Below are 19,872 nucleotides of genomic sequence, written 5' to 3' on the forward strand. Positions count from 1 at the left end.
TTCTATTGTCACATGTATATTGTAGATTAACTACTAACTAAATAATAATTATAATTGCTTAATTCTAAAATATGTCTTTATAGAATATTATATGGTTTTTTAATTTGCCGCTTTGAATTTGTGAAATATTTTTGTTATTTCCTACGTCATTAACTACGTAGTGAGTGAAATAAGATCTAGACAGTTTGGGTTCTGTGGCTGTTTATTGAAATGATGGCAGTTGATTCTATATCAATTAAAGAATTTTAAAGATTAATTTCTCGCTAAATAGGTTATTAATACTTCAGGCGATTGATATCGTGATATGTCAGATAACTGCAAAATGGTAATATATATTTTTTATTTTTATTTTATAGAAGTTGTTTCTCGTTGCGATCCGATTTTTTGGTTATACACAACTTGTGTTGAGGTGTTATGAAAGCAAATAATCATCTCCCACAATTAAGTTGTCAAAAATAATTATTTTTTATAAATCCTCAATGTAATTCTTTTATTAGTAATTGAATAAAATTATTTTAAAATGTTTAATTTTTCGTATAATGATACATATAATAAATATAACAGTAATTTGAAAATATTTCTTTTAATGAATTTTATGTTATTTAAGAGAGGCAATAATTTTAGGTTAATTTATATTAAAAAATTAAATTAATAATTTTTTCTAATTCAATTTTAATCTAACTTATTTTTATTTCTAGTCTGTTGCTGAATTCTTAAAGGGTTTGCCTTCGCACAATGAAAATAATTTTGCCAATTTTCATACAGATAGTGGAAACAGAACTTGTGTAAAAAAACCTTCAGTTTATCTTCCTACAAAAGACCATCCTTCAGAACAAAGTAAGATAATTTCAATATATATTTATGTATTTCTATGATGGATATAAAAAAATAAATGATCGTAAATTTAATTATTATTGTCAGTTATAGTCACAGAAAAAACAACCATATTATTAAGGTACCTTCATCAACATTGGGATAAAAATGTAAGAAATTATATATTTTTGCAAAAGTATTTTTTATTAGTATTTTAGATATTCGGTTTATTTATCAATTATATTTTTCAGCATGCTGATAGAAAACGTGATATTTTATCTGCTAATGGTGACTCAGAAGATGATGCTGCTACAGTCCATAGCAAAAGGCCACGTCTTGATTTAAACCATACCGTTTAAATTACACCTCAGTTATAATTTTCACTGTTTACTAAACTACATTTCCATTATCTGCTAAACTAATTTTCATTCTCTATTAAACTATATGATTCTTGAATATTACAAACATATCTATAATTCAAAAAAATTATTTCTAAACGTTGCTCTTTTAGTTTCTAAATATATAATTTGGATTAAATATTATGTGAAATATAAAAAATATAGAGAATAACATTTTCAAGTAATATTTTTTTAGATATATAAAGACATTATATTTTTATGCAATCATTTCGTACTACTTTGTATTCTTGAAATTCGGTTGAAAAAATTCGTATTAGCACATTAAATAATGCTCTACATTGCACAATATGTAGAAATAAATGTGTTCATTACTACTGGTAAAATGTAAATCTGTAACTAATGCAAAACATGTACATTACAATTCTATTAAAATTCCTTTAATTCAGATAGTAATGGACCATTTATCTCGAAATAATTTTATAAATTTATGTTACAAATACTCATTTTAAATATATACTGTATATTTAGTGATATAAGTTTTCAATATATATCTAATTTAAGAAAAATATATGTGATGTTTTATTTTATAAGTGCCAGGTTATTTTGTTAAATTTTTTTCTTGTAATATCATCACGTTGGTAATAAGTATACGATTAGAAAAGCATGGCAATAAATTTTCGTTTTCGAAAAATAAGCAGTATTTTATGTAGATTTTATATTTTTATACTGTATAAAGTACAATTAAAAAATAATTTTTTTAGAAACAGGCAGAGTTTTACTCTTCAATGTCATCTTATTTACAAAATTTCTGTGATTAGTTTTATTTGATTTTATTTTAAATTTAAAATCTTTTTAAATCTAATGTATAATTCTTAGATTGGTATCTCTGGTGACAGAATATATTCCTCTCTGAAATTAAACACAGTTGGAAAGTAAATATACGATCAAGTCTGTAAATAATACAATACCTGGTAATACTGTATCTTGATTATTGTCTTTCTATTTTTATTATATGTTCATATATTATTTTATTTTAAATTTATGTAATTATTCAGCTTTTTTGTTCTTCATTTTTTAAAGAATGTATAAAAAACACGCGGTATAAATGCATCGTGAATCTGCATTTAACGATGGTTACGCCTATGATTTGTGATAGGTTAAAGTGTTTATATTGATTCGTTAATACTAAAAGAATATTTTACTATGCCACTTATTATTATTACTGGTATACCGTGTAGTAGTAAAACAACACGAACTTTCGAATTAAAGGAATATTTTATGAACAAAGGAAAAAGTGTAAAAGTTATAAGTGAAATTGATGTTGTTACTAAAAGAGGTTTCGATCGAAATAAATTTTATGCTGGTTAGATACTACTTTATTTTAGTTTTATTATTAACGAAGAACATTCAGATTTATTTTGATTTTACTATTTGCTGTAGATTCTAAAAATGAAAAAAGTGTGAGAAGTGACATAAAGTCAGCAGCTCAGCGAATGTTAAACACAAATGATATATTAATTATTGACGGTAGTAATTATATTAAAGGATATCGTTATGAGATATATTGTATGACAAAACTATACAAAACTCCTCAGTGTACAATATTTTGTGATCTACCAGTTGAGCATGCTTGGTTGTGGAATGAGAAAAGACCAAAATATGAACAATATAACAGAGAAATTTTCGATGCACTTGTAATGAGGTAATCAAAAGTATCATGGATTAAATGTGACACTTTTTTAATGAAATAAAGTCATAGATTTATAATATAATTCGTAGATATGAAACACCAGACAATAAAAACCGTTGGGATACACCATTATTTGCTGTATCAGCAGAAGATGATTTAAAATTTGATGAAATTTATAAATCGTTGTATGAAGTAAAAGCACCAAAACCAAATTTAAGTACACAATGTGTTAGTATTGTCATATATATGACTTAAAATTTGAATTGATTAATATAATTTTTAATTTGACTATATCGTATTTCAGCCACCATTGTCGTCTACTAACTATTTATATGAATTGGATACTGTAACTCAAGAAGTAGCTAATGTAAGTTGCTCAAAAATTGTTACTTATTAGCCAAGTATAATAAAATTTGTAATAAATATTATAAGAGATATTAAACATCATAAACAACATTATTATGACAAATCATAAATATATATTTTCTATTTTGGCAAAGGCAATATTATCAGCTAAGCAACTGGGTATTGAAAGTGAATTTAAGATACCAGGATATAATTTAACAGTACAGAATCCATGTACTGCAGCACAGCTTATGAGGCTACGAAGACAATTTTTAACTTACAGTAAAATGCAACAAATTGAAATTAACCAAATTGCATTATTATTTGTACAATATCTTAATAAAAGTTTGTAAATAGAGAAGGTATTGATATATTTGATCATTAATTATTTTTTATGAGGCAATAAAAATCTATTAACTAAATTTTCAGAAATGTACTTTTTTAATAAAAAATTACATTAGAGAGTACATCATTAGGCCTATTTTATTTTATAGTAATTTTGGCCTGCATGTATTTTGCATTTCAAGATAAACTTTGGTTACACAATATTACTGACTGTTTGGTTCGTAATAATATAATATCAAGTACATATTATAAACAATTTTGAAACAGATATTGACATTTGTGCGACTTGAATATTATATATCTTTGAAAAAATTGATAAAATAATGAATACTACAATAAGAAATACCAGAATTGTGGAATTGCACTCTCTTTAAGATATTAATATAACTGACAGAATTAGACAAGGCAACATTGGTTTGTAAGAGAAATTTGACAAATAAAATGAAATTTGTCTTCAAACCAGTCGGAAAAAATATTGCATAGTACGTACATGCAACCAAATCGAGTTTTTTTTTATTTCATATTATGACGCTATTTAGTAAATATCTCAAACAATAAACATTAATGATATGCTAAATCACAAATATTGAACTCAAAAGAAAAATTGCAAAACTGTTATTAGTACTAAAGAAGAGTCTCTTTGAACTTGTATCAACTTTTGTCGATATTTAAAACAATAACTGCACAATTTTATTATCCAATTTGCTAACAATAGAGCTGTCACGTTTGGCAGTTACTTACAGTGAAATGAAATTCTCGATAAAAAAATATTAGTTCAACTTTTAACAATATTTAAAGATTTTTGTTACTTTTTCTAGACTTAAATTACCTAATATTGACTTGTTTCATAAAGTATAACAGCTTTGCTTTTGTAGTAATGAACCTATTACATAATGCATTTACAATTACATCAATTTTTCTTACAAGTGAAACACAGGAAGTCGTCAATAGTTAGTTTTCTTGTTCTTGCATACCATTACTTTCAGTGCTATTTCTATAATTCACATTATTATCTATGTGTCTTTTAGGTTTTCGACAAACAAAATATACACTATTATATTCACATTGCAACATACTGTTAACGTTTTGTGCATATCGCGTTTTTACGCGCGTTTCTTCCTTCTAAAAATATTCTAAGTTGTAAAATTCGATTAAGTTTTTAGTATTATCTAACAGTCAATGTCCTCTTATGAAGTTAATTACCTCTAATTGAAATCCAAATCCGTGAATTACATCGCGAACTACATCGTAACTTGGTTCTATAGAATCTTCCATTGGCATATCACTAAAATGATACAATAGTGGACCAAGATTTATCCATATACCTCCTGGCTTTAAAATTTTATAAATAGTCTCAATAAATTGTACAACATTATTTGCGCAATCTATAAAAAAACACGTGGCTACACAATCCCAGTGATTGTCTTCTGTATAAACCTGAAGTACAAAAATACAAATTTTTAAAATATTTATTTATTTTTTAATATGTCCTGATATTTACCTCCAGGAAATCCCCAGCTGCCATGGAGAATTGCGCATTTTCTGGAAGATCACTAGGATTTACATCTGGGAAGAACACAGCTTGAGTTTGATGTTCTGGTTTTAAATTGTTCATATATTGATGTACCCACGGATGTACTTGATATGAATTTACTCCTCTACATCTATAAAGTATTAAAAATGAATAGTAAAAGTCATCTTAAAAGGAATACTGTTTGTTAAAAACATTTAATTTTTACCTACTTATTTAATACAAAATGAGAAGCAAAGAGCATAAAAAGGGAAAATTCATTTCCTTGGCAAGTATATCCACGTCTCGCAATTTCATATGCTAGTCTTCCCAAACCTGCTCCAGGTACTAGAATTTGCACGTCTGATGGTGTACTGGAAATTTACCTATCATTTCATACTTTTCTGAACTATGTTTTACTACACCACTGTAGCTAGATTCTAGATGTCTGAATATATTTTGATGGAACATTTTATTCATGTGTAATGTGTTCAGAAAGTTTGAAGGGATCATACCAATAATCTACAGGAAATTGATTCATAATTTCATCTATAATAGGCTGATAACACGCCATTCGTTCTTCGGTACCTTCCACGCTCCAATCACGAACCAGTTGTTTAATGGTTGCTTGAACCTTTTCTTGATCAGCCATTACTGGACGAGGATTTAATGTCTGCAATTAGACCTACCTATATTTTGTACAATAGAATATACTTTTATAAAAAAAGAAGCTTGTTAAAATGATAAAAAAAATCCAAGCTTGAATGAGAGAAATAGGTAAAATATTTCTTCCTAGGCAATTAGTGTTATAGTAACAAAACTTTATATATAAGATACAGAAAGTTTTCTTCAAGAGTGTTAATGGTCAAATTAACTTCAATAGTTAATGAGAAGCTATATTGGTATAATTTTAAGATAATTTTAAGAATTTTAAGATTTGAATAAAATAAAATATCATGTGACAGCATGAACACAATTGTGTTTATGTTTAATAAGGTTAATAGAATTAATTAGTCACAATTTTAAAAACATATCATATTGTACAACAGAATATACATGCCACACACCAGGTGAACTTTTCTTACACTGTCAGTCTGTGCAGTAGCTGGGCTCACATTTTCAAAAATATGTGCTACATCCTTTATGATAAGCTTAATTATCTCATCATTATTTTCAATACATCTTTTAACTTCTTGCAGATGTTCTCTATATTTTGACAAAAGCTTCTGATGATGAGCTGGAAGTGATAGCAAATATGATTCTGTTTTCTTAACCCTTAATAGTGAATGATTTCTGTAAAAAGAAGATTTTGATATAAATAATATTTATAATATTATTACATTCGTAAATTTTAAGCTTCATACTTTACACAATTATGAAGTTATAGTTATACAATCATGAATATTAAACTAATCTAAGTAGGACAGCAATTGAAAAACATAGCCATATCATAATTGAAAACCTATACATTTTTCTTGCTAAATACTCAAATTATGATACCTTTACTTTTAAAAACTATATTACAGCAATGTAATGTAAAAAATTATTCCTATAATTGTAGAATAACTATGAAAACTGCAAATAAAATATAACTCAATGCCATATCGTTGAAGGTTAAGCAGTGATATTAAGAAATTTTGATGATAATCGAAAAATTTTGAACGATATCGTATAAAGTTATCCGGAGTACTATGTTCGATGAAAAAAGCAAAAGAATAAGAGCAATAAAGATAAGAACGAAACATCGATTCGAGGATTAGAGTCAATCAAACAAAACGATTTTTCATGATATACTTACTTGTAATACTTAAAAGCTGAGACGATACGTTGAAAGTGTTTCCTCTCTTCTTCATCCTCGTAAGTGTCGTGCATTTTTTTTGGATAAGGATTCGACATTGTTTCCATTTTTATATTCGAACGTAGAGCTTAGTATTTTAATGAGTTTTTTAGCACGACGTTCAGTGGCGGCTTTCTTGGTGCACGCGTTATGACGCGTTCGTAGTACTACGATAAATTATTCTTTAAGGCTGAATCGTCAGTAGATTTGATTTGATTTGACAAATACGCGTTGAGATAAATATTTCATTTCTTTTAATATGTCAAAAATATATTTTATATGTAAAGGAATAACATTGTTTGGTTACATATGATATCAAGCTTTTTGTAATTTTAATCACAAATACAAAAAAATATAAAATACTTGTAGTAATCAGAATATGTATATATATGTATAAGCTCTAGTATAACCTAATATAATTTATATAAAAACTCACATTTGTCTCTTAATAAGAGAAAATATTTTATGTTTAAACAGAAAAAAGAAAATAAGATTTTGTAGACTTCATTTCTTAATTTTACATCAGAATAGGTTATATGGTATAATTTTTCTATGTGATTCATTACAATTAGCAAGATGTATATTACTTAAAAAAGTGAAAAAAATCTATAAGAGTAACTATCATCATTTAATTCTTTATGATACAATGATCTATAATCTACGCGATAATTAAAACCACTTCAGAAATTCAAATTTTGTTAAGAGTCAAAGAAAATTTGATTAATACTTGTTCCAATAATTTGGCATTACTGTAACGCAGAAAATCTATAAAATTTCTCGTTTACCACAATTGGAAACTGTGCCAAGGCACAACTTGCATATCCGCAGAGTTTCTATAGCTGTTGCAAGTTGCAGGTAGCACTCTGTCGTCCACGCCATTTTTAAAAGGAGTTCAGTCGCTAATCAACCGCGGTAGAGTACACTTGGAACCTCTCCGCGAATATCGTATCGAGCTTGCGACTTTTTCCGCGTTTGGTGTTGCCGTATCAGGCATTTCGCAATGACAGCAGTGTAAGGAGTTTGTTTTAAACTCTTCGTTGAGTGTATAAACGGGGGTGTTTATTAGAAATATTCAATAGGAAGCACCAGCACGAGAAACATGTCTAGTGCACCACAAATGTCCAGTGGGCTTAGCAAGCTCAAAAAGAAACATTTTCGAGTTAAACATCAAAAGGTTAAGCTGTTCCGTGCAAACGAACCTCTTCTTAGTGTTTTTATGTGGGGTGTCAATCACACGGTGAGTATTAACATAACTGCGTGACAGCGTCGTACGTCATCGAAATGCCATTTTCTTCTTTCACTCTGTTCAAGCTGGATAGAATCGGAAATTTATGAAAAACGCTGTGTTATTCTACGTCACGTTTTACATTAATATAATTTTCTCCTATAATATTCTTGGAAGTTAAGAAAATATGTATTTGAAATGCGTGCTGCGCTATTTTTCTATAGTACTATATATTTGCAAAGTGTTGTCGGGTTTTATATTTGCGCTTATAAGGGTTTATGAAATTTTTTTATTAGTAATCAGGAGTAATGAAGGATTTATATTACTATAGCAAATTTTTTGATCCAACATTGTAATTTTATCTAAATTTAAAATCATGTTATATTTCCTATAGTTACCGCATATTTATTTGTATATGAAATAAAAATTTAGTTTATTAAGAAGTATTATACATTTTAAAAAGCTGAAGCTTAAAAAATTACTTAATTATATAATTGAATCAGTTTTTTTTTCATTTTAATAAGTAGTTGTTCTTTTAGTTCAATAAATAGTAGTATAAATGTACAATTATAATTGTTTCCATATATACAATTATACAATATATACAATTACTTCCATGTTCACATTTGTGGATGATGACATCTATGTACACAAATATATAATCCCAATATGTAAAAATTATGTGATAAATTTGCGCAATAAATATATAAATACATGTCTTGATGTAATCTGTATTTTTTGTATATAATCTTTTATAGTAACTCTTGCAGTAGTGTTCATAATAACAACTTATTTAGGAAATTATGTTTACATAAATGTTATATGTAACATACACGTATTACAGATAAATGAGCTTAGTCATGTTAATATACCAGTAGTGCTCCTGCCAGACGATTTCAGAGCTTATAGCAAGTTAAAAGTGGATAACCATCTTTTTAACAAGTAAGTTGTATTACATTATATGCCAAAATATGTGTTAATTCAATATTAAAGGAAATGACAAACGTTAAAGGAAAAATTTTGAACTTAAACGTAGTTAATAGTAAGTTGAGTCATAAGGGTAATGCTCCGTTTGATATTAGGAAGAATTTATTAATGTAAATGTAAAGCAAGTAACTCTCTGAGGTGGCCTATTCTAAATATATCGCTAAATACTGAATTGCTAGGTTGGTCACTGCTTTTAATAATAGAATGAATGAAGGTCCTCCTGATCTGAAATTATAGTTAATGATAAAGATATTCATAGCTTTACTTCTTAACTTAAAAAATGTTTGTATTCTTAGTAGATATATGTGGAACCTATATATATATGAAATCTGTATGTTATATATGTTAAAAATTTATACTTTTCAAGCCAAAAGTTACTCATATATTCAACTTTTTGTTTTAGGGAAAATATGCCCTCGCACTTTAAATTCAAAGAATACTGTCCGTTGGTATTCAGAAATCTACGGGAAAGATTTGGTATAGATGATTTGGACTATAAGGAATCAATGACAAGGTAAAAAATAATTTATTTTATAAATCATATTTCTCAAATACATTAAGTTCATTTCAAAAAATAATTGAAAAATATTATTAAAGTAATCATAATATACAGTACTTGTTTAAGATGTACTATATGAATAAGAAGTAAAGCATAATTTATTTTTTTTTAATTTTAGTCTTAGTTTATTGCACTGCATGTCAAAGATATGTTTTATTCTGTGACTGCTTTCTGCATATGTTATTATAACTGTAATATACATATAAAGTATCTGTATGTATTATTATAACTTGGTAAATATTTCTTTACTTATTTTCCTATACAGCACATTCACTTATTTATAGAGTATTGCAGATTTAGGGGCTTTAGTTGATACAACCTTGAAGGAAGATAATCCACCCAATGACTCATACGCAAATCATTGTAATTAAAAAATTTTATCATGATATTTGAAATTAATTTTGTATTGAAATATCATAAGAAACATATTTTGTTACAATATTACATTTTGTAGAAATAGTTATATCATTTTGAGATACATCTATCATATTATATTAAACATAAATTTAAAGAAATAAGGAAAAGAAATATTTTTAATTTCAGCATAAATTCAACTATAGCGAAAAAGAAAGAGAATGTATTAACAGGCAACATAATGTTATTGTTACTAACATATTTCAGTATATAAAATTTAGTGTATTATATTGCAGTTACATAAATGTGTATAACTATACATGGAAACAATAAATTTCCTTCATTTCTTTACAAACAGAAAGTATTACTTTTCATTTAAATGTAATGCATAAGGATTGTTGATAGTAAATTGTAATACAAGAATTTTGATACTAGATGTCGGGCATATAATCCTTCCCTATCAGAGAGGCATTGGAATTTGGCTAGGAATGGGAAGACTCATAAATTGGTTCAGCATTGTGCTACTGCTCCTTCAATAACTTTTTCTCCTTCTCCTGTTCTTTCGCAAATTCCAGTCCTAAATAAACCACTACGTTCCTACAGTCTTAAACCAAAGCGTCTGAGGTTAGCCAGACTTGATTTTTCACTTTGTGCGTGTTGCTTGTGGCTAACACGTTTTTATGAGACTTTCATTAAATATAAGAAATCAGCTCAAAGGAACACAGTTGATTGTACACAATTCTTTTCTAGTATTATATTATCGTACTTAGACTATATGTTCATAATTAAATGTTTGTAGAGCATTAGAAGAATTAGAGTTAGTGTTAAAGCATGAACTTATTTTCATTTAGTTTAGTTTATGTATTTATTGGAAATATTATATTTATGTATATATTGATCATTTTAGTTGTAATAGTATAGTATGTGAATAACAGTATCATTATTGGTTAGTTAGTTATGCTTAATAACCATTGTTTTTTTTAAATGCATGCTAATATATGTGGTAGAGGTATACTAATAGTGTTTCAGAAATTCAGAGAAAGAAAAACATTTTTATTGCTGGAAATAAATAATTTACTATACCATTGTGCTAAACTAATATTGATATTATTTTTATCATTTGCAGATCACAACCAATATTAGAGGACTCATCTGGAAAAAGTGGTGCAAAATTTTACCAGTCTTATGATAAACTGTTTATTATCAAAACCCTCACAAAGGAAGAGGTAGAAAGAATGTATTCGTTTTTAAAACACTATCATCCAGTATGTAGAATTGTCATTTATACATGTAAACTATTATATATATTTGCTTAAATAAAACTAACAATTTTCCTTTTGTATATATTAGTATATTGTGGAAAGGCACGGAAAAACTTTGTTACCCCAATATCTTGGCATGTATCGTTTGACAGTAGATGGAGTTGAACATTATGTCGTTGCTATAAGAAATGTATTTTCAAATCATTTAACTACTCATAAAAAATTCGATCTAAAAGGATCGACGGTAGATCGTGAAGCATCTGACAAAGAAAAGGAAAAAGATTTGCCTACGTATAAAGATAATGATTTTGTTAAAGAGGGAACGAAAATTTATATCGGCGAAGAGGCAAAAGCTAAACTTATAGAGACGCTAACCGCTGATGTCGACGTGAGTTTCATTTCTTATTTATTGCATTTACGTAACTGTAAACATTTTATATTTATTAACAAATTGATTATTATAGTTTTTAACAAAATTGCATTTGATGGATTATTCTCTATTACTTGGACTGCACGATTGTGCGCGAGCCGAACAAGAAAACAGAGAACGTGCAGAAAGAGAGGAGGAGGAGGATAATCATGAAGAAGAAGATGATAGCGAATCTGGAAGTGGGCTTGATTCACGAGGCCCAATGGGAGAGTATGCATTTTTACGATATAGTGAAATATTTCATAGAATTTTACTTTCGAAATTTGTAACATAACATTTTTATTAGCCGTCTATGGAGTTGGAGCGGTGTTGCAGGTATGGCAACGCCTCCTGAATCACCACATGCTACGTTGTTGCGCGACACGAGTTTACAATACGAAGATGCCATAATTCCTGAATTAGATATTTATGCGATTCCTAGTAAAGAAGGTAATATTGCTTACAATTAAGACAAATATTTAAATTAACATCCAAATTTTGTTTTATTTCAGGTGCACCTACAAAGGAAATTTATTTTTTAGCCATAATAGATGTGCTAACTCATTATGGTGTGCGTAAGCAGGCAGCAAAGGCAGCTAAAACAGTGAAGTATGGTGCTAATGTCGATGGTATATCCACCTGTGATCCGGAACAATACGGCAAGCGATTTATAGAGTTCATGAGCAAAGCTATAGAATAAGCTCGTTGTTCGTTGTTGTTAAGCTTGTAAATTTGGACCGCTTGTTCGAAAGTCGTGATGACACTATCGTTTTTTACTGTGTTTATGTTAAGTGCGTCGAACATTCGTTCCTCGCACTTTGATGTTTGACCATAAAGATCTTTATTTGGTATGTACTGTTATTTGGTCAGTACCGTTGATTATATATTTCAGTATTCCTTATAACATTTACAATGGAGTTAGAAGCATAACACAATTTCGTGGATTACAAACTCTTAGATGATCTGTCAACAAATTTTTTCCAGGGAATATTTTAGTAGTTTTTATAACCAGTGACATATTTTCTCAGTATTTAATTACAATTTTTCTATAAAGACAATTGTCAAATACTGTAGTTTTCTTGTGTTCTTTATTTTTCTTTCATTTTATGTATATTTTCAAAACGTGAGACTTACATTAATTTTTCGTACATTATGTGTACAATCAAGAACACATAAAAATTCTGTTAGAAAAGTTTATTGTAGATTATTTTTATTTTGTGAGGTGATACTCAATATTATACTCAAAGAAATAGTTTTTACACATATTTGTTTAATGTCTATTATTTCGTTGTATGAATTATTGATATATAAATAATGCTAACAGAAGTGTGTATTGTATATTGTTTTTGGTACACATAATGTGCTATAAAAGATGCGTTAATTACCGTCATTTGACAGTAAATGATATGTAATATTAGTTTATTGGAAAATATTAAAATTAATGTTGATGTTACATATGATAATCAGAATTATAGAGACACGATTAAGTGTTTCACGAAGGAAGCCTACATTTATCATAAAGAGTCTCAATTTCGTCAAGACGAATTATAATGCTTCTGATCTAGTGTCTGTGGTGTTGTCTGGAATGTTTAAATATTCGAGGTATAACGTAATGGCTTTTACAGCGAGAACTTTCGTTTTTGGTAGATCTAAAAAAAAGAGGAGAGAAATAATATATTATATGCGCAGAAGGTACTATAGTGTAAGAGCTTGAAACTTTAAAAAAATTATTAGTAAATGTTAAAGTCTGTAAATGTCACCTCTTTGATCATTTCAGTTACCGCGAATTGGTGTTAAGACCATCGATTCGTTTAGTTTGTGAAGTTACATTTACAGGGAACAAGAAGAACTGTACGTATTATGCGCGATATATGTCTCCTTTAATTTGTAAAGTGCTCAAACTTAGCCGATGATTCCATTAGAGAAATTAAGTAAAGAAGTATGAAATATATTTTTTTGGCGCATTGCGAATGGAATGCCAATTTATAATATTTATAAAGAAAACTATTTACACAAAGTATGTTTGTTTTATTTTCTCTTTTATATAAAAATTATCTAGAATCAATTTGCTGAAAATGTGTTCAGTTTTGAACAGCATATGAAGTGATACGTTCCTTTGTAGCATTCGATTCACAATGCGTCAAGCTTCGGCGTAATTAGTAGCACAAGATCTCGCTTAACAATTTTAATGCAAGATAATTTAATGCAGCTTCATTTTTTTTATTCGATAAACTTTATATTAAAAAATTGCTTCTTATTAATTATATTTTAAGATCGTATATCATTACATCATGCAAAAACAAAAAGGAGAATGTATCGTTGCATGATACTCTACCTTTAAATAATCTATTGTAATAATCAATTTTTTATAATTTGTTAAAACTGATCATAATATAACGACTAATTACTTTACTAATTAAGGTATTCATCTAGTCTTGATACTTTATATGATTTTATACATTGCCAGTACATTGGAAAAACCACAAAAGTAAATGAAAATGCATATTGCCAACAAAGGTGTATTATAAAAAAACAGTTATTACAGTTATAAAAATACGCTCAATTTCTGTATTGTTATAGATTCTGTAAGAGAAAATATAAATTGTTTTGTCAACTACGATTTACTGTTACATAGTAACAAATCTTTCAGACGTATATTTCTTTTTTTCTATTATTATATATTCATTGACTTACAAATCTCGAAAGAGTTTAAAGTTTATATGCAACAACTTTGGTCTATTATAGACTTTGAAACATATAGATTTATAAACGGTTTGCTTAATTAAATTGCAAGAAAGATTTTGTTTATTTTTCAATTTAGATTTTCGCAATTCGCACCATGTAGAAACGATGTATATATTCACTATTTTACTGTTGGCAGTATATATCCAGGCTTCTGTTATCCTAACATTTGTATTATTCACAGAGTCTGTATTGTATAAGCCACGGGAAATAAATGGACATTTAACACAATAAGGAATTATAAATAAAAAAAATATTAGGAAAGAGAATGTTGAATTTTATTTTATAATACGCTCTAGATAATAAAAGATATTTATTGTAATAATATGATTACATAGTTTAAACTAAAAATAATTATTTTTTATGTATAAAGTAAATTACTAACGAATGATAGATACTTTATCATCAAATGAAACAAAAATATACTAGGTAATTATATACTTAAAATTAGTTTGTACTTTAGTTATTGCATCCAAAATTGAAGAAAATTTAATTTCTTCGCGTCTTTGGTTTTTATATATGCTTTATATATATATTTAACTTTTTTGTTATGGGGTCTATCATGTTTCAAGATTAAACCAATAACACGTCAAAAACTTCCTTAATAAATTATATACGGAGTTTCTTTGAGTTATTTTGTTCTGAACCACAGTAATCTTTTTGAGAAGTGGAATTCTCTCCTGGGCTCAAATAACCGCTGCGTTTCCTTCTTGCAATAGGCGAAACTTGTTTTAAATACTCCATATCATTAAATACTACTTGTGCACCTCCTCCACTAGTTGGTAATATGTCTCCCTATCATTCAAGAATTGTATCATTATTCTATCTAAATATATCTATATTTTGAAAACATTAATAATACAAACTTTGTATAATTTAGTTTCAAGTTCGCCGTCTGTGTCTTGTTCTTGAGCAACAAGACAGTATCTGGATGCTTTATTTGTTATATCTTTCGGATCTGTTAATTGCTTGACGCTTATTCGTTTATTTCGAATTACTGGTTGAAGGATAGTACCAACCGGAACTAATCCAGGAGGTCGATGATCAAGCCATCTATCTGCACTTTGTGACCGTCTATAGCGCGGATTCACTACTGGAATTCTATCCTACAAATGATTAAAGGTAATATAATTTTATTTTTAATATATAACTTAAAATCATAACAATTATTGTATTTACTTTTCTACTTGATCGGGTATCTTTGCAATCTTCAAATTTAATCGTAGAAACAGTTTTTGTAGTAGTTTTTGGTGTAGTTGTAATAAGTATGGATTCCGAGGCAGTGTTCGGAACAGTTGTAGTCATTTTCGATGTTATCGGCATTTCAATATCGTTCTGTACTTGAATTGTTTCCTTGGATTCTGGTCTATCATTTTTACTCATCTCATCATCGCTTATTAATATTTGTTTTACTAATTTCAGTTTATCTTCTTTTTCTTTCATTTGATTCTAAAGAAATGAGAGATTTAAATAAATTAATAATTATATAAAGTATGTACGATTAATACAATATACCTGAAGAAGTTCACGTTGCCTACGAAGTTTGCTTTCCAGTTCTTTACTCATTTTATCAGTTTCTGCTTGAATTTTATTATTATATTTTTCTTTTACCCTCTGCTTATCTATTGCACGTTGATTCAGTAACATACTCTTGTTCTGTAACTGCAAAGATTTTGTTTGATTGTTAGAAGAATGATTTATTTGATAAAAAGAAATGCAGATAGATTAATATAAAATAAAGAGTTACATCTTGTTTCATATGCCTGATTATATCGTTTGCATTATTTAATCTGGATAGTAGAGTATCAATTTGAGCTTCTGTTTTACAAATATGAGCTTCCAAAGCAGAGATCTGAAAAAATTTTATGCTGAAGATTTAACTGTTACAATTATTGTTATAAAGACTTACCTTTTTTTGCCGTTGATCGTTTGATGCTTTCAATGTAGAGTTTTCAATTTTTAAAGATACATTTTCCCGTTCGACTTTTACTATCATGTTTCTAAAATTCGTTTCTAAAAAATGAACAAATTTGATATAAATTTTCGGAAAATATGTTTTTCAATCAATACATTTAAAAATTACGTTTCTGTTTCAGGTCTTCTTGTAAAATATCCCGCTTCTGAATACGCAGTTCTAAGAAACGTATAAGTGTAGTAATTATTTCGTCATTATGTGGACTTGTTATTTCCATTTCTGGGAATGACCCTCCAAGACTGGAAAAAAATATATCACATAACAAAATAATTTCTTTATCATTAATGACTAATCTAATCATTAGTTTAATAATTTGTTCTTACTGATTAATTATTACTAGTGTTTGATTTAGTCATTAATTTAATAATTTACCTATATACTAAACCCAAATCAATTTCCAAATCAGCAGCAGCTGGATTACCAGCATTTTCTAATCTGTTTCTTGCTTCTTTAAATATCTATCAAAAAGTAATATCAATAACTAAATATGTACAAAAAATTATTTTAATATATTACTATATATATGTATTTTTTCCTTACTTTATTAGCTTGTCTTCTACCAGGTATGTATCCTAAATCTAATTTTGAAGTTGTGGAATTTGTAATTTGTACTTCTTGACTGACTTCAGCAAACTTTAAGACTTGCTATATAGAAAAAGAAAAATGTTATTATATCGAATTTATACTCCAAATATTACTTGCCTCCAAAACATAAATACTTACAATAGTTTCATCATAATCGTTAGCACTAGGATTCACACAAGTGATCATTCTAACATTTCCCTCGCCATCGAAGTAATTCTTAAACAACTGTGTTATTTTAGAATCTCTATAAGGGACTATTTTATTTGTACCTTGAGTTTGATTTTCACGTAGTATTTCCAAGCAAGTGCGTAGTGTCATTAACGAATTATTTATATTTCCTATTTTAACAAATATAAGTCACATAAATATAAAAGAACAATGATATATTTTGATAAATTACCTGCTTCTCTAAGTCTTTGTCCAGTGTTTTTTGAACGGTTTGTACGCTCACTTCCTGCCAAATCTACTAAAGACAACTGACTAACACAAATCACTCGTTTATTTTGGACAATTTGTTCACCTTCCTTATCTAATGGTGCCTGGTAAGATATTAACATTGTAGGTATAATATAGTTATACAGTATAATTAGAGTACTTTACCTGGACAAGTCTTATAGTAAAAACACTGTGAGATCTGCTTGATTCTGTATTAAGATTAGTATGTGCAATATGTCTTTTACATTGCCCACGTTGGAATATTTCAAATGCTTCTTCCGAACTCTTTACTTCTACTTCTGTACATCCATGAACATACATATTTCTATTTCCATCTTCACGAATAATTTTATTTTGCAAAGTTCTAAATTGTTTCAGAATTTTTTTTTTAATAAATTCCATAAAATGTTGACTACATTTTTAAAATGTATACTCACTTAGTTTTTCCATCATTTTCTTCCAATAAATCATATACACTATTATTATAGACTTCTATGTATGTTACAAAAACTGAATATGCATTATCTTCATCAACTTGTAATATTTCTGATTCATTACTTAAATTTAAGATATTTTCATTGTTATCGTTATTACCATCTCCTTTAAATCTTTGAATAATACATAAAACATTAAAATTTTACATAAACATGGTAGAAAATACTCAATTTTAAAAAATTTTAAAATAAACCTTACTGTCTAAAAGCTTTTCCATTGTAAGAAGTAACAAGTTTTTGAAGTTCATTCTGCCTATCCAATAGTGCATCAACTTCACTTTGTACATCAAAGCCATTTAGCTTATCAGGTTTAAAGACAAATTTTTTTGTTTGATAGTTTGCTATGCTATTAAAAATAACATCTAAACTACGAGGCATGATGCCTGCATCATGCAGATTACCAGACATAGTGTAAGTTTTGCCACTTCCAGTTACTCCATATGTGAAGAGTAAACTATTTTTACCATTAATAAGATTCCGAATAAGTGGCAATGCTACTATATCAAATACTTCTCCTTGAGAAGAATTTGGACCAAAAATGTGACTAAAAGACGTTTGAATAGCTTTATTTACATTACGACCATTTGTTACTGATTCTGAAGGTGTAATAACGAAGCTTGTGTCAGAAATAATTTTTATACAAGATTCATCATTGGGATGAACCATTGGCCTTATGCGACAAAAGACTTTAACAGGTTCCTTAATTGCGTCGTTATCACATTTTGGTCGGTTTCCGTGCTTTCGTATTGGAACAAGTGGTTTTGAATTCCTAGTGGAAGTGAATAAGAATTATTGATTAGACGTTGCTATTATTTATTCTAAATAGGTAGTTTAATTTATAAAAAAATATAATAATATGATATAATAATATGGAAAGTTGTAAAATAAATATCGTTATTATCATAAAAATAAAATAAAATATGAACTTACACAGATTTCATGGTAGAACCAATTATCAAGTACAAGATTAATAAAAATTATCTCATATGATTGTTTAAGAACCTTATATAGATAGATTGTCTCTATTATTTTCTATTTGTTCTAAAAGTCGTTACGTTTAATAAGTTAAAAATTCGAACATCTATGAACTGAAGTAAGCCTCTAGATCACTTATGGCGAGTTTCTATTTAACGAAAGAAACGTTGAAAATTACATTAAGAGCAGAGAGAATACTCTCTATCAGATGTAAACCTTCTATGAATTGTCCGTAGCACTATCATATAAACAGGTCCCGACACTCACATACCGAAGTTTAGGGCAAACTATCTGAAAATGGAGTTGTGAAAAATCAACGTAGAAGGGGGTAAATTTTTCGTCCTGCGCATGCGTGACGTGCTATGAATGTCAGATAAAGACAGAGAACTTGTTTTTCACGTTGATTTCTTACGTCTAGTCACAAACCCGTAGTATTCCGTAGTAAATATTGAGACTTGTTTGTATGATCGTGGTTCATATGTTGAAATAAAATACATACAAGACGCATCACTTGCGAGACGCTCACAACATTTCGACAGTTACATGATTGGACAGATATAGATTCCCATCTCACAAAAAGACGTTGATGAAAACACATCCTCTAGACTGGCACCTAGAATATAGCCACCGAGAGTGGTATATAAGCTCCGAGAAAAAGACACATTTAGATCATATTACATATCACACAAGACATTTTAAAAAAGAACTTTCCAAAATAAACATTCAGAATCACAATCATACTAGAACTCTTTAATCAACCCTCCACCTTAAACGTTAATGTCATGCAAGGTACGCGGCCCCAACCGAACATTTACAATTTAACTGATCACAAACTAGTTGAGAGGTTGCAACAGATTTCTATTTTTGTTTTCCAAATTTTTTGTCGATCGATTTTCTGATAATTGATCGTTCTGCTGAATGTATTAGGATTTTATGAAAGAAAGAGTGGAACTTATCCCAAAATTTAATGT

At 28.2% G+C, this 19,872-nt stretch overlaps 5 protein-coding genes and 1 long non-coding RNA gene across 10 annotated transcripts; 3 read left to right on the forward strand and 3 right to left on the reverse strand.

Annotated features, from left to right (window-relative positions):
• Window positions 1-62: 62 nt before the first annotated feature.
• On the forward strand, window positions 63-1,740 carry LOC126923260 (DET1- and DDB1-associated protein 1). Its single transcript, XM_050736571.1, has 4 exons — window positions 63-325; window positions 699-837; window positions 922-983; window positions 1,065-1,740. The coding sequence occupies exons 1-4, from the start codon at window positions 305-307 to the stop codon at window positions 1,170-1,172; spliced, it is 330 nt and encodes a 109-aa protein (XP_050592528.1). The 5' UTR covers window positions 63-304; the 3' UTR covers window positions 1,173-1,740.
• LOC126923263 (uncharacterized) lies at window positions 1,623-2,267 on the reverse strand. The gene is made up of 2 exons (XR_007713095.1): window positions 2,141-2,267; window positions 1,623-2,081 (listed from the first exon to the last, which is right to left on the reverse strand). It is a non-coding gene; the product is annotated as an uncharacterized LOC126923263 (long non-coding RNA).
• On the forward strand, window positions 2,219-3,629 carry LOC126923249 (protein KTI12 homolog). Its single transcript, XM_050736547.1, has 5 exons — window positions 2,219-2,535; window positions 2,613-2,874; window positions 2,952-3,090; window positions 3,167-3,229; window positions 3,363-3,629. Exons 1-5 carry the CDS (start codon window positions 2,376-2,378, stop codon window positions 3,558-3,560), a joined length of 822 nt encoding a protein of 273 aa, XP_050592504.1. The 5' UTR covers window positions 2,219-2,375; the 3' UTR covers window positions 3,561-3,629.
• On the reverse strand, window positions 3,626-7,776 carry LOC126923245 (carnosine N-methyltransferase). Of its 3 annotated transcripts, none has more exons than XM_050736543.1 (8): window positions 7,685-7,776; window positions 6,861-7,066; window positions 6,148-6,355; window positions 5,578-5,735; window positions 5,296-5,436; window positions 5,054-5,216; window positions 4,756-4,989; window positions 3,626-4,674 (listed from the first exon to the last, which is right to left on the reverse strand). In XM_050736543.1, the coding sequence occupies exons 2-8, from the start codon at window positions 6,965-6,967 to the stop codon at window positions 4,504-4,506; spliced, it is 1,182 nt and encodes a 393-aa protein (XP_050592500.1). In that variant the 5' UTR covers window positions 6,968-7,066; window positions 7,685-7,776; the 3' UTR covers window positions 3,626-4,503. The 3 variants fall into 3 exon arrangements, with proteins under 3 accessions (XP_050592500.1, XP_050592499.1, XP_050592501.1); XM_050736542.1 differs by having other exon boundaries at window positions 6,130-6,355; XM_050736544.1 differs by having other exon boundaries at window positions 4,575-4,685; window positions 6,130-6,355.
• Window positions 7,777-7,803: 27 nt separating this feature from the next.
• Window positions 7,804-14,706, forward strand: LOC126923243 (phosphatidylinositol 5-phosphate 4-kinase type-2 alpha). 2 transcript variants are annotated; one of them, XM_050736539.1, is made up of 9 exons: window positions 7,804-8,136; window positions 8,969-9,066; window positions 9,515-9,625; window positions 10,460-10,648; window positions 11,151-11,289; window positions 11,375-11,674; window positions 11,751-11,926; window positions 12,003-12,145; window positions 12,208-14,706. In XM_050736539.1, exons 1-9 carry the CDS (start codon window positions 7,999-8,001, stop codon window positions 12,393-12,395), a joined length of 1,482 nt encoding a protein of 493 aa, XP_050592496.1. In that variant the 5' UTR covers window positions 7,804-7,998; the 3' UTR covers window positions 12,396-14,706. The 2 variants fall into 2 exon arrangements, with proteins under 2 accessions (XP_050592496.1, XP_050592497.1); XM_050736540.1 differs by lacking the exon at window positions 10,460-10,648 and having other exon boundaries at window positions 7,807-8,136.
• LOC126923231 (kinesin-like protein KIF23) lies at window positions 14,694-19,781 on the reverse strand. Of its 2 annotated transcripts, none has more exons than XM_050736515.1 (16): window positions 19,314-19,781; window positions 18,857-19,188; window positions 18,126-18,695; window positions 17,870-18,040; window positions 17,598-17,796; window positions 17,398-17,536; window positions 17,136-17,335; window positions 16,953-17,057; window positions 16,785-16,870; window positions 16,521-16,651; window positions 16,347-16,450; window positions 16,185-16,289; window positions 15,953-16,099; window positions 15,617-15,886; window positions 15,304-15,543; window positions 14,694-15,232 (listed from the first exon to the last, which is right to left on the reverse strand). In XM_050736515.1, the coding sequence occupies exons 2-16, from the start codon at window positions 18,865-18,867 to the stop codon at window positions 15,047-15,049; spliced, it is 2,664 nt and encodes an 887-aa protein (XP_050592472.1). In that variant the 5' UTR covers window positions 18,868-19,188; window positions 19,314-19,781; the 3' UTR covers window positions 14,694-15,046. The 2 variants fall into 2 exon arrangements, with proteins under 2 accessions (XP_050592472.1, XP_050592470.1); XM_050736513.1 differs by having other exon boundaries at window positions 18,857-19,192.
• Between the last annotated feature and the right edge of the window lie 91 nt (window positions 19,782-19,872).

This window comes from Bombus affinis, chromosome 13 (assembly GCF_024516045.1).
Source record: "Bombus affinis isolate iyBomAffi1 chromosome 13, iyBomAffi1.2, whole genome shotgun sequence".
Classification (NCBI taxonomy): Eukaryota; Metazoa; Arthropoda; class Insecta; order Hymenoptera; family Apidae; genus Bombus; species Bombus affinis.